This window comes from Bombyx mandarina, chromosome 08 (genome assembly GCF_030267445.1).
Source record: "Bombyx mandarina strain Sakado chromosome 08, ASM3026744v2".
NCBI classification, from domain to species: domain Eukaryota; kingdom Metazoa; phylum Arthropoda; class Insecta; order Lepidoptera; family Bombycidae; genus Bombyx; species Bombyx mandarina.
Window position 1 is genome coordinate 13,965,489 of NC_143215.1, and position 12,067 is coordinate 13,977,555.

Genomic DNA, 12,067 nt, shown 5'->3' on the forward strand with positions numbered 1-12,067 from the left:
TTAAAATGCATGCACACATCACGACATAAACGATCGCTAATAAATAGATTGTGAATAAAATGAAATATAAATGGCAGCATGAAAATTAACAAACAAATTTACGGCTATTATGTTAAACTAGCTTTAAATATTTAATTAACAAAGAGCACTAAAACTCACGTGTGTGTTTTTGATCGAATTATCTAAGAAATACTTTTTTTTTGTCGAAGAGCGCAAGTGAGGTTGGTTTTAAGTTGATGTTCTTAAACGCAAAGGCTACCTCGTGTCTTAAAGTGATCTGTGTTCACGTTTTGACACTTAATACGTCAATAAGTCCCGTCATGACTTACGCGAGTGTGGTGTTCGGTCACGCGGCCCGCACACACATAGACACCCTCCAATCTCTACAATCCCACTTTTGCAGGTTAGCCGTCGGAGCTAAGTGGTTCGTGAGGAACGTTGACCTACACGACGACCTGGGCCTCGAATCAATCCAGAAATACATGAAGTCAGCGTCGGAACGGTACTTTGATAAGGCTATGCATCATGATAGTCGCCTTATCGTTGCTGCCGCTGACTACTCCCCGAATCCTGATCACGCAGGAGCCAGTCACCGTCGACGCCCTAGACACGTCCTTACGGATCCATCAAATCTAATAACCTTTGCATTAGACGCCTTCACTAGGAGCAGGCTTAGGGACCCCGGTAGCCGTACTCGTCGAACTCGATAAAGAGTTCGACGTGCAATCTAACCCATGAATCAGCTCGCTGAGTTTCTCGCCGGACCTTCTCAGCGGGTCGCGATTCCTATCCGGTAGTAGATTCATTCGCGTAGCAGCTGCTTTTGAGCTGTTAGGTCTCCTTCGGAGGCGCTCGGGCAGCTGTTAGCAAATCCCGCCCCTTCTGGCTGAGGCTGTGCTCGCCCACCTGTCCTGGTGAAACTGGAAAGGCCTCCGGGCCACTAGTAATCCTTCAATCCTAAAAAAAAACGTCAATAAGTCCAGTCACTTCAACCATGAAACCGTTTGCCTGTGCATGCTAATATTTACGTAGGTAATTAAAAAATATTTATCGCAAAATGTACGGGGTAAGGGCGACTGGCAGCTCTTAACTCTCCGTTATGTCTGTCTTTCATTTGAAATATGTACCTAAAAAAATAAATATTTACTTTATTTTCAGAGTGTGCGTTCGTTCTCCGATTATACCAGCAAGAACGACGTACTCCAGTTCTGAGACAAACATCTGGACGAACCCGGCGACTTCCTCAGCCAACAGTGTTGCCAGCAGAGGCAGCTAAGTGCTCCCAGACGCGCACGGTGTTGCGTTGGAAAAAATGTTTTCAAATACGAAGAAGTATTTTACTCTTTTTGGGTAATCTATCTGTCTTACACATCCGAAATCTCCGTGCGGGGACCATGATAGTTTTGGAATTAATCAAAACCCTTACATTTAGATAATGAACGTATTAAATAAATTCAATGTTGTTAAATACATATTAATTTGTCAAACCTACAATCCCTGTTTTTCAAATATCTGTCGGTTGGTGAAAAATCTGTTTCACATAAAGTGATTGCCATTAGAAGTATGTACTTATGTTATATAAGCTTGTTTTGCTGAACTGTTGTAATTGAACAATCAAACATCTATAAAATAATAATCTAAAAATGAACTTAATTTCATTAAAACCATTATTCATACACTACCTGTGCAAAATATTCAAGATTAACCTATCCTGCTATTATACGCAAAACTACAAAAGGCATTTGAATAGAATTTCGTAGACAGTGCGTTTCGAGTGTGTTTAGTGCTAGTTTTTTTTAACGTTCTCGACAGCGTAAAAGTTAACTCAAATTTGTATGGAGTTGGAACGTTTGCCTACGTTTGCCGCTTACTTGCCGTTAACTTTTACGCTGTCGAAAACGTTAAAAAACTTGCACTAAGCTCACAGGGATCTTCTCTTTTAATTTGGCTCCAAATAACACAGACGAGGTTGTGTTTGTTCTGTTTAGGGCTATTTTGATTAATCTGACCAGTAGCACTTTCTCTATTGATGTTTCTAATATGAGATGGCATTGAAATTAGAAGAGATGAATTATTACTTTTCATCTTTATTGTATACTAGCGACCCGCCCTCGCTTCGCTTCGGAAACATTAAAACACACATGAAACCAAAAAAAAAAAATAATAAAAAATGAAAAAAAAGTAGCTTATGTTCATCAGCGACAATGTCGGCTTCAAATTCAAAAATATTTTTTCAAATCGGTCCAGTAGTTTCGGAGCCTATTCGAAACAAACAAACAAACAAATCTTTCCTCTTTATAATATTAGTATAGATTAATATCTATGTAATATGGTGTCTGTAAAACAATGTTTATATTTTTAAAACAGTACGCCATATCTGTTTTGGTTCGTTTCAAATAAAGCTTTGAATTTAACAAAAAATGTCTAAGTTTTATTTTTGTATTTGGTGGCTTAGATTTACGTTTGAGTGAAATAAAAACCAGTTTAGATTTCAAAGTCTTTTTTATTTGAAAAAGCTTTTATATTTATAACCCAGTCTTTTCAGACATTTTTTTTTTGCTTCGATGGGTGGACGAGCTCACGGCGCACCTGGTGTTGAGTGGTTACCAGAGCCCACAGACATTTACAACGCAAGTGCCACCACCCACCTTGAGGTATGAGTTCTAAGTCTCAGTTTTTACAGTATATAGAGAGAGGGGTGAAAATGAAAACTATTTGGTTTAACCGACATTAATTTTCGTAATTAAAGGTTCATTTAATTTAGTATTAGTACCAACAATTCGATGTTTATAATTTAAATTCAATTAAGTTTACCCCATTCAAATAGTTGAAGAAGTTTTTTGTTATTATATTTTTTCCAAATGTTACTTTAGTTTAAATGGCTCTCCTGTAGTTGCAAAAATGTCGCTTAAACCAAATAGTTAAACCAAACCCCTTCACCCCTCGATATAATAGTTTTCTCATTCAATACCATAACTTTAAAATATTTGCTTGACCACCTAATTCATTGTGTAATTATATAGTGTTACTGACTAATACTATATAAAACTACTAGCTGGCAAATGTTTTGCCATATAAATTATTTCTAGGAAAAATAAATAACCTAGATACCGACTGCAGCGCCCTCTGCTGGGTTGATTTGTGAATCTAAACCATCCAGGGTGCCACCCAAATGCATACAAAAACAATCATTCAAATCAGCCCAGCCGTTTAAGAGTTCGGTGACACACACACGCACAGAAGCAATATATATAAAGATACAATATGGTCCAGGTATATGTAATTCCAGGATAGTCAAAAGATCTTTGATTAAAAATTACTTGGTTATGTTTGGTTGTTTCCAAAACCCATGACGAAGGAGACAATGTTAGCGTAGGGCCATTAAATGTGTAATACCAATGCATTTATTTATAATTGCATAATGTCTTAATGTAAGTACACAATTCAAACATAGTTTTCAGAATATGACGGACAACATTCACACAGTACAATCACTCTCATTACGTACATGAATATTGCTAACATATTGTCTGTAGTTTTACAGAACACATGGTACTCAAAAATATATTTATCGACAATTTAGACCAAAACTCAAAAAAAATTGAATGCATCTTAATAATTTAAAATGCAAAAACTAAATGAATTTCTCAAGTATTTTCTTTTTAGTTGGAAAATGAAAACTAATCTGCATTGAATAAACAAAGGATAAAAAAAATTGTAAAAATACAAAGATATCATCGATAACAAAAATCCAATTGTATAAATGAATGAATTTAAATTTTCAAAAAAAATATATGTGAATTTCTCTTGGACCCGAGCTGCAACTCTTAAGACATTGAAAACCATACTTGATCATAATAGCCGTTGGCTTTAAAAAGTCAACAACAAAGTAGTTGATAAAAACAAACTTGTATTTCAATCAAACTTTAGTTGAGAAAAAGCTAAGGTAAAAGAGACTTTTTATTATTTTAAATAACAGAAACTTTGCAGAAATTAATATTTAAAAACTAAAAAGAAACCTAATGCTAGTGTCTCCTAAACCCATATTTCTTTCTCTCGTAGAACAGATCTGTTTTAGAGCTTCCCAAATTGACAATCTTTGGACAGCCATCTCTCTGTGAAAAATAACAATTTTATTAGCATATGTACTATTATTATTATTATAGTTATCAGCGCACAGACGTCCATTGCTGGACATAGGCCTCCCCCAAGCCTCGCCACAAAGACCGGTCCTGCGCTGCCTGCATACAGCAGATCCCGGCGAACCTCAATAGGTCATCGGTCTATCTTGTGGGACGGCCATCTGTTTTACGAGCAATGTGTCCTGCCCAATGCCACAATCCTTAGGGCTATGCATTTTATTAGGCTTGGCTTAATGTACATGACATTGAGGACGCAAACAATCGTTATCAGGTCATACACTTGACTTGTTTCTTGTGAGTTTTAAAACTATCAAAATATAAAGATGTTTTTTGATTTGAGGAAAAAATTAACGATTTCAATGCAATTAATTGATTAAAATTACAAAATTAAAACTTACATCCTTCTCCTGTATCGTGCACTCTTTACAATAATAAGCATCAGATACTCCAGGCCCGCCGCAAATCACACATCGCCCCTGATACGAGCCATAGTTGCACTCGTCACAAATACGAACTAACGTGCACGGACGCACATAAGAATCGCAAATCACACATTTTCCGTCACATTTCTCACATAAACGTCCAATAGCTGGAAAAATACGAAATAGCATTAAAACAAGCGACACTAAACTTGGTTGTCTTCCATTTTTTAATACTACTAACCGACTCCGGGCTGTTTCCTGCAGAAAATTAAATCTGGATGATGTTTTGCCATGTTTTTAGTTAGGTCTGGTCTGCTGGCGAATGTTCTTTGATTGTTATTATCAAACTTGTCGTTTACTTTTTTTTTAACGAATAACCTACAAACTACTACAAAGATTTTGACCCGGTAATTTTGACAAGTGGCACTATAGATGTAGTAGTAGTTGTTTTATTTTTCCAAATAGAAAGGCAAAGGTATCATAGCATACAGCCTAACCTTTTATATATATTTTTTTATTTTATAAAATATGATACTATGAAATGAAATGAAGTTTATTAATACATGAAACATGGCATAAAATGAAATGAGATGAGATGATATAATATGGGATATTTTTATGGAAAACGATAATATGAAATGAAATGAAGATGATTAATTTGAGACAACAATCAACTGGGATGAAATTAAATGAAATGAGATGAGATGATATGCGATGAAATATAATCTCAGTAAAATGGTGGTCATTTACTGAGACTTTTTCAGTGGACTTTTTGGAGGATCCCGAGAAGTTACGTCGAGTGGCTTTGTTTCATTTTCCCACATCTGTGCACTGTCACAGATATTAAACAGTTAATAAACCACCGTTATTACACATTTAAACCTGAAGAAACACTAAATAGACAAAATAAAATAAATAACACAACTTCACTCCTCGCGATCCCGCCAAAAAGTCTAATTACCGGTTTGCGATCTGCCGTAATTGTCAAGTATATTTTTGACAGTTTTACTTTTTTGGTGACACTTACGTCACTTAGTAAATAGATTCAGAAATCAGGAATCAGTCAAATCAGCATACCCTTAATTCAAACACATGCTTTCAATATTCGCGACTTTTTTGTATTCCACAAAACAATGATAATTTAGAGAAAATGACTGCAGATAAGGAAAGCTATGGAGACGAAACCAACCAGGATGAGGTGGAACAAACTCCAACCGAAAATGTCACCGAAGATACTGAAGATGATAAAATAACATTTAAGGATTTGGTGAGCTTTTACATTAAACTGTGTTTGTAATACTAAGTAAATACTGTAATATAATTTTATTGATTTTAATATCAAGTGATGCCTTAGAATTACTGAATTGCCTCAACTTAGAATAAAAATAACTCTTTGAGGTTATAAACATAAGATTATGTTTGCATTTAACCACAGGGAGTTGTAGACGTACTCTGCGAGGCTTGTGAAGAATTGAAATGGAAGAAACCCTCTAAAATTCAAAAAGAAGCTATTCCCGTCGCATTACTAGGCAAAGATATCATTGGTCTTGCAGAGACAGGTTCTGGTAAGACAGGCGCCTTTGCCCTGCCCATACTTCAAGCACTACTGGAGAACCCGCAGAGATATTTTGCACTTATACTCACACCAACAAGGGAACTGGCATTTCAGATATCGGAACAATTTGAAGCACTTGGTAAGATAATAAAGTCAAATTACAATTTGTTCATTTATCAAGAGCAAACAGCAATAACAGAATATGTATGTAAATATGAGGGAATTGATTGTGTTTATTATTGTCATAGTTGAGTAACTCATTAATTGGTTGCTCAAAAGTGTGTTATACACTTAGTGATTCATTATAGAGATTCTTTAGCACAGCAGCTGCTCTTGAGATCCCTAATCTAGTCCCTACCTATCCCACCTAATCCCACCCCTCCTGGCTGAGCCTTTGCTCGACAACCTGTCTTGGTGAAACTGGAAAGGCCCTCAGGGTCACCAGTAACCCTTCAATCATATAAAAAAAAACTTAGTGATAAGTGATTACTAGAGCGCATAAAGATGGGAAAATGGAGGCTGCTGACTTAGTTGAGATTTCAATTGTAATATGCAAAGGTTGTATTATCAAAATAGAAAGTGCATAACTATTGACAATTAGCACAGTAGGAACTCTTGCTCACTAAATGCTCTAGTGTCACTAAATTTTTTCAATTTGAATTATGTTTTGGTAGCCAGTTATCATTATAAAATCAGAAGAAGGATAATAGGAAGTATAATAAAAAGTCTATAAGTGATAGTACATAGGTGTTCTTTACAATGGACATTTCATTCTGATTGAGTAAATAAAAATCTGCATAACATCTGCAGTTTAATGTTTCTAAGTATCATTGACAGTTATGAATGATTTATAAAATCTCTTATAGGTGCAAGCATAGGTGTAAAATGTGCAGTAATCGTTGGTGGTATGGACATGGTGGCACAAGCTCTAATGCTATCCAAGAAACCTCACATAATCATCGCCACTCCCGGAAGATTGGTTGACCACCTGGAGAATACCAAGGGGTTTAATTTAAGGCCTCTAAAATATTTAGTAAGCTATTAACATATTTTTATCAGTTTCCATTAAGTTAAAACAATAGAGATTAATTTAAACTGAAATTATATACAAAACAGTAGAAATAAACAATTTTTTTTTTATAGCTTAGATGGGTGGACGAGCTCACAGCCCACCTGGTGTTAAGTGGTTACTGGAGCCCATAGACATCTACAACGTAAATGCGCCACCCACCTTGAGATATAAGTTCTAAGATCTCAGTATAGTTACAACGGCTGCCCTACCCTTCAAACCGAAACGCATTACTGCTTCACTTCAAAATAGGCAGGGCGGTGCTACCTACCCGTGTGGACCCAAGAGGTCCTACTACCAGTACAAATGAAGTCAACATAAGCAGAATTGCTTACAAGCTGTAAAATAAATTATCATAAATAAAACAGTAATGGAATGTGCAATTCAATACTATTATGACTGAGATTTTATAGAAGAAGGGGATACATAGATATATATTTTTTCATTGAGCAAAATTGCTCTAATATTGATGAGATCCATTTAAACAGGTAATGGATGAAGCGGATAGAATTCTCAACATGGATTTCGAAGTGGAAGTGGACAAGATTCTCCGTGTGATACCAAGAGAACGCCACACTTATCTCTTCTCTGCAACAATGACGAAGAAAGTGCAGAAGCTCCAACGGGCATCATTACAAGATCCTGTGAAAGTGGAGGTGTCTACAAAGTACCAGACTGTTGATAAGCTTATGCAATCCTACATCTTCATACCTGTTAAGTTTAAGGTAAGAATAATACTTATAATTCGACTTCTTTTGTTTTAGAAATTGTGGTATTGTCACGGTTCTGCCATTCCTTTGATGTTTTGCAGCTCCGTTTACCCAAACTTGGTTTCCGCTTTAAGATATAATTTCTATGAGTATGACTCAGTTGAACTATTAATATTTAATTCTACAACTTGACAAATTATCCAAGGTTTGTGCAGCTTGATGTATACTAGCATTCCAGATCATTCCCGATCCTGCGGACAGAATGGAAAGCAGTCGACGTCGCCCAAAACACGTCATCTCAGATCCTCCCGATCTACTAACGGTGCTTTTAGGTACTTCAAGCACCGGTCACCGTTCTCGTCGAACCCGTCGCTTGCGACGAAGGGCTCGACGAGTAAATTAACTCTCAGACACAGCCCACTGAGTTTCTCGCCGGATCTCAGTGGGTCGCGTTTTCGATCCGGTGGTAGATTCAGCGAAGCACGACTCTTGCTAGGGTTCGTGTTAGCATCGTCGTCAGGCTTGAGCCCCGTGAGCTCACCTACTAGTTACGGTTACGCTGGAATAGCCTCTCTAGGCTACCAGCTTAGGTAGGAAAAAAAAAAGTAAACTAGTTCTAAGCAAAACATTCTATGAGGATAGTTGCAATGATTGCATATATTAGCATAATAAGTTTCAGATATTAGTATTTTACGCTTTATATGGATACTTTTACTATCAAGTTTATTAAACACTCTCTCTTATACACTCTGTACTATAAACTATTTTCTCTTGTTGAATTTTGCAAGTCTTACACATAATTAAAAGTACTTTACAAGTTTTATCACGCGTTTTTTATCGCCGTAACATTTTATTTGATGTTTCGAATTCATTACAATTTTTATAGTCAAGGACAACTGATCACTGACTGGAAAAAATATTGTGATTATCCAAAAGGCGATGTTAAACTGTAAAAGCAATTTTAATTATACCATAAATCCTCAACACAGGCTATTAACTTTTATTTAACGGCCGTCTGGTGTAGTGGTAAGTGACATGGGTCACTACATACGGGGGTCGCGGGTTCGATTCCCGCCAAGGGAAGATATTGTATGATAAATATAAATGTATTTTCCAGGGTTATGGATGTATATTACATATATGTATGTGTATAATAAAAATCTTACATTTATTTCCGTTATCTGGTACCTGTAACACAAGTTCTTTACGAACTTATCACGGGACCAGTTAACGTAGCGTGATTGTTAGTAAATATTTATTTATTTATTTATTATTATTATTTATAATTGTTACTTCTCTTGTAATTTGTTTACAAAATAAGTATTACTAGGTACTTTGTTTTTTTATGATTATCTATTAAACTTCTGTCATAAATATTTTTAATTGAAAACATAAAATCCTTTCTATAATATATTTGAGCAACTATTTTTTTTTATTGCTTAGATGGGTGGACGAGCTCACAGCCCACCTGGTGTTAAGTGGTTACTGGGGTCCATAGACATCCACAACGTAAATGCGCCACCCACCTTGAGATAAAAGTTCTAAGGTCTCAAGTATAGTTAGTACTACAAGTAATCATTGATCTAAATTTTTACAGGATGTATATCTAGTTCACATTCTCAACGAGATGGCTGGAAACTCGTTTATCGTCTTCGTCTCGACGTGCGCCGGTGCACTGCGCTGTGCATTACTGCTCAGAAACTTGGGTCTGGCAGCGGTACCGCTACATGGTCAGATGTCTCAGAATAAACGTCTCGCAGCCCTTAATAAATTCAAGAGCAAATCCAGATCGGTGTTGATCTGTACTGACGTAGCATCCAGGTGTGTGTGTAGCTTGAAATATATCTTCTTTGAAATCTGCATGTCGAGTGGTGAAAGGTGTTCGGTTTAAGCAACATTTTTGAAATTTTACAGGGGAGATATTTAAAGTTTAAGATTTTGGAAAACATATCATAACAAAAAAACTTCTTTAGCTATTTGAATGGATTATACTTCATTGAAGTTTAATTAAACACATCAAGTTGTTGATACTATTATAATACCAGATAAAACGCACCAAGCGGTTTGGTAGGCAGCGGCTTGGCTCTGCTCCTGGCATTGCTGACGTCCATGAGCGACGGTGACCACTTACTCATCAGGTGGGCCGTATGCTTGTCTGCCTACAAAGGCAATAAAAAAAAAACAAGTTGTTGATACTAATACCAAATAAAACGCGCCTTTAATTTCAAAGATAAAAGTCGCGTATTAAGCGAGATGTCGCTTAAACCAAATAGCTTTCCGCCCCTCGATATGATTCCGCCATGTAATCACTAAATCGTTTAAATTCTTTTTTTTTTGCTTGGATGGGTGGACGAGCTCACTGCCCACCTGGCGTTAAGTGGTTGCTGGAGCCCATAGACTTCTACGATATAACTGCGCCATTCACCTTGAGATCTCAGTTCTAAGGTCTCAGTGTAGTTACAACGGCTGCCCCGCCCTTGAAACCGTATTTCTGTGCGTATAGACTTGTTTATTGACAATACATGTTTACTACGTTCTAGAGGTCTGGACATTCCTCATGTGGACGTCGTGATAAACCTGGACATCCCGCTGCACAGCAAGGACTACATCCACCGCGTGGGCCGCACCGCCCGCGCCGGTCGGGCCGGTAAAGCTATCACTTTTGTCACGCAGGTACAGCGATTTTTTATTTTTTATTGCGTGTAGGGATGAACGAACGCACAGCATATCGTGTCAAGTGATTACCGGGAGCTCAAACATGAATATGTGGATGTCGTCACTAACTTGACTCGACACAAGGTCAAAAACCGGTCATCGTTCTCGTCGAACCAGTCACTTGCGACGAAGGGCTCGACGAGCGATTTAACCCACAGACACAGCCCACTGAGTTTCTCGCCGGATCTTCTCAGTGGGTCGCGGTTCGGATCCGGTGATAGATTCTGCGAAGCACTGCTCTTGCTAGGGTTCGTGTTAGCAACGTCGTCAGGTTTGAGCCCCGTGAGCTCACCTATTAGTTCAGGCTACGCTGAAATAGCCTCTCAAGGCTCACAACTAGGTAGGATAAAAAAAAAGGTCAAAATTTCAATTGTATAGCAAAATGGTTGTCTTAACCTTCAAACGCATAACTGCTTCATACTGTTATTGCCAACTGCTGGGCTGAACGTACCTACTTCGTGCAGGCTAACTTAAGCCTTACCCAGTGAAAAAATCTTGCAAAATAGAAAAAAAAAAAAGTTTGACATTAATTTTTCAGTACGATGTGGAGTTATACCAGCGAATTGAACAGTTGATCGGGAAACAGCTGCCTTTATACAAGACGGAGGAGAGCGAGGTCATGGTGCTGCAGGAGAGGGTCGCTGAGGCCCAACGTCTCACTAGAATTGTATGTTCATCTAATAATTACTATTTTGTTATATTTAAATCGAATGGACGACTCACTCGTAATATTTGAGCAGCATTGAGAGTTAGCATTAGAACAGAACATAATTTTAACTGGTGTATGGAAGGGAGGGCATTTGAAAAATCCACTAGTGGTAGTCATTTCTGTCAAAGTTTTCACGCATCATGTAGGATAGGCTAGTTCCTACATTTTCATTTCAAAGAAGAAATTAGAAGTATTTATTCAAACCCAGAACATAATCTATAGATTCATTTTTGGATATTTCACTAGGAAATGAAAGAACTAGAAGACAAGAAGAGTACGAAGGGTAAGAAGCGAGGTGCCGAATCTGACGACGACACCGAGGATGCGGTCGGAGTCCGCAGACGGATCAAGGGGAAACCTAAACATGCTGGCAAGAAACGGAAACGATGAAATACAATTTTATAATAAATCATAATCTTTTATTTCCCTTTAGTAGAACGATTTCAAACCTTATCGAATCTCATTGTCAGCTATCTATACATGTGAGCTAAAGCACATTTTAGTCTTCACTGGACCGTTTGGATTGTCGGTACTTTACGATCGTCTAAAAATTGTGGATACGGAGACCACATGTCATGTCCACTTCTGCCGCGAACCAATCTTTCGAACCGGTTTGAAAATTTCTTACAACATTACGGGTCAAGAATCTCAGCTCTCCGTGTTAGTACCAATATAAACTTTGAAACTATAATTTTTTTTACACATGACATGATCGTCGCCGCATTGCTCCTAAAATAAACAAAAT

General features: G+C 37.3%; 3 protein-coding genes across 4 annotated transcripts in view; 2 read left to right on the forward strand and 1 right to left on the reverse strand.

Annotated features, from left to right (window-relative positions):
• LOC114247267 (kinesin-like protein KIF12) overlaps positions 1 to 4,115 on the forward strand; it is a 40,616-nt gene extending 36,501 nt beyond the window's left edge. For both annotated transcript variants that reach the window (XM_089729269.1, XM_028180178.2), the window contains one exon: positions 1,159 to 4,115. Coding sequence is in view for 1 of the 2 variants with exons in the window: in XM_028180178.2 (XP_028035979.2) it covers positions 1,159 to 1,276 (118 nt within the window). In the remaining variant the exon portion in view is untranslated. The remainder of the gene's footprint in view (positions 1 to 1,158) is intronic.
• Positions 2,484 to 5,009, reverse strand: Phf5a (PHD finger protein 5A). The gene is made up of 3 exons (XM_028180186.2): positions 4,806 to 5,009; positions 4,541 to 4,731; positions 2,484 to 4,115 (listed from the first exon to the last, which is right to left on the reverse strand). Exons 1-3 carry the CDS (start codon positions 4,855 to 4,857, stop codon positions 4,026 to 4,028), a joined length of 333 nt encoding a protein of 110 aa, XP_028035987.1. The 5' UTR covers positions 4,858 to 5,009; the 3' UTR covers positions 2,484 to 4,025.
• Positions 5,010 to 5,567: 558 nt separating this feature from the next.
• On the forward strand, positions 5,568 to 11,731 carry pths (probable ATP-dependent RNA helicase DDX47). Its single transcript, XM_028180184.2, has 8 exons — positions 5,568 to 5,831; positions 6,000 to 6,258; positions 6,986 to 7,152; positions 7,677 to 7,913; positions 9,496 to 9,719; positions 10,439 to 10,571; positions 11,152 to 11,280; positions 11,569 to 11,731. The coding sequence occupies exons 1-8, from the start codon at positions 5,715 to 5,717 to the stop codon at positions 11,710 to 11,712; spliced, it is 1,410 nt and encodes a 469-aa protein (XP_028035985.2). The 5' UTR covers positions 5,568 to 5,714; the 3' UTR covers positions 11,713 to 11,731.
• The last annotated feature ends 336 nt before the right edge of the window (positions 11,732 to 12,067 follow it).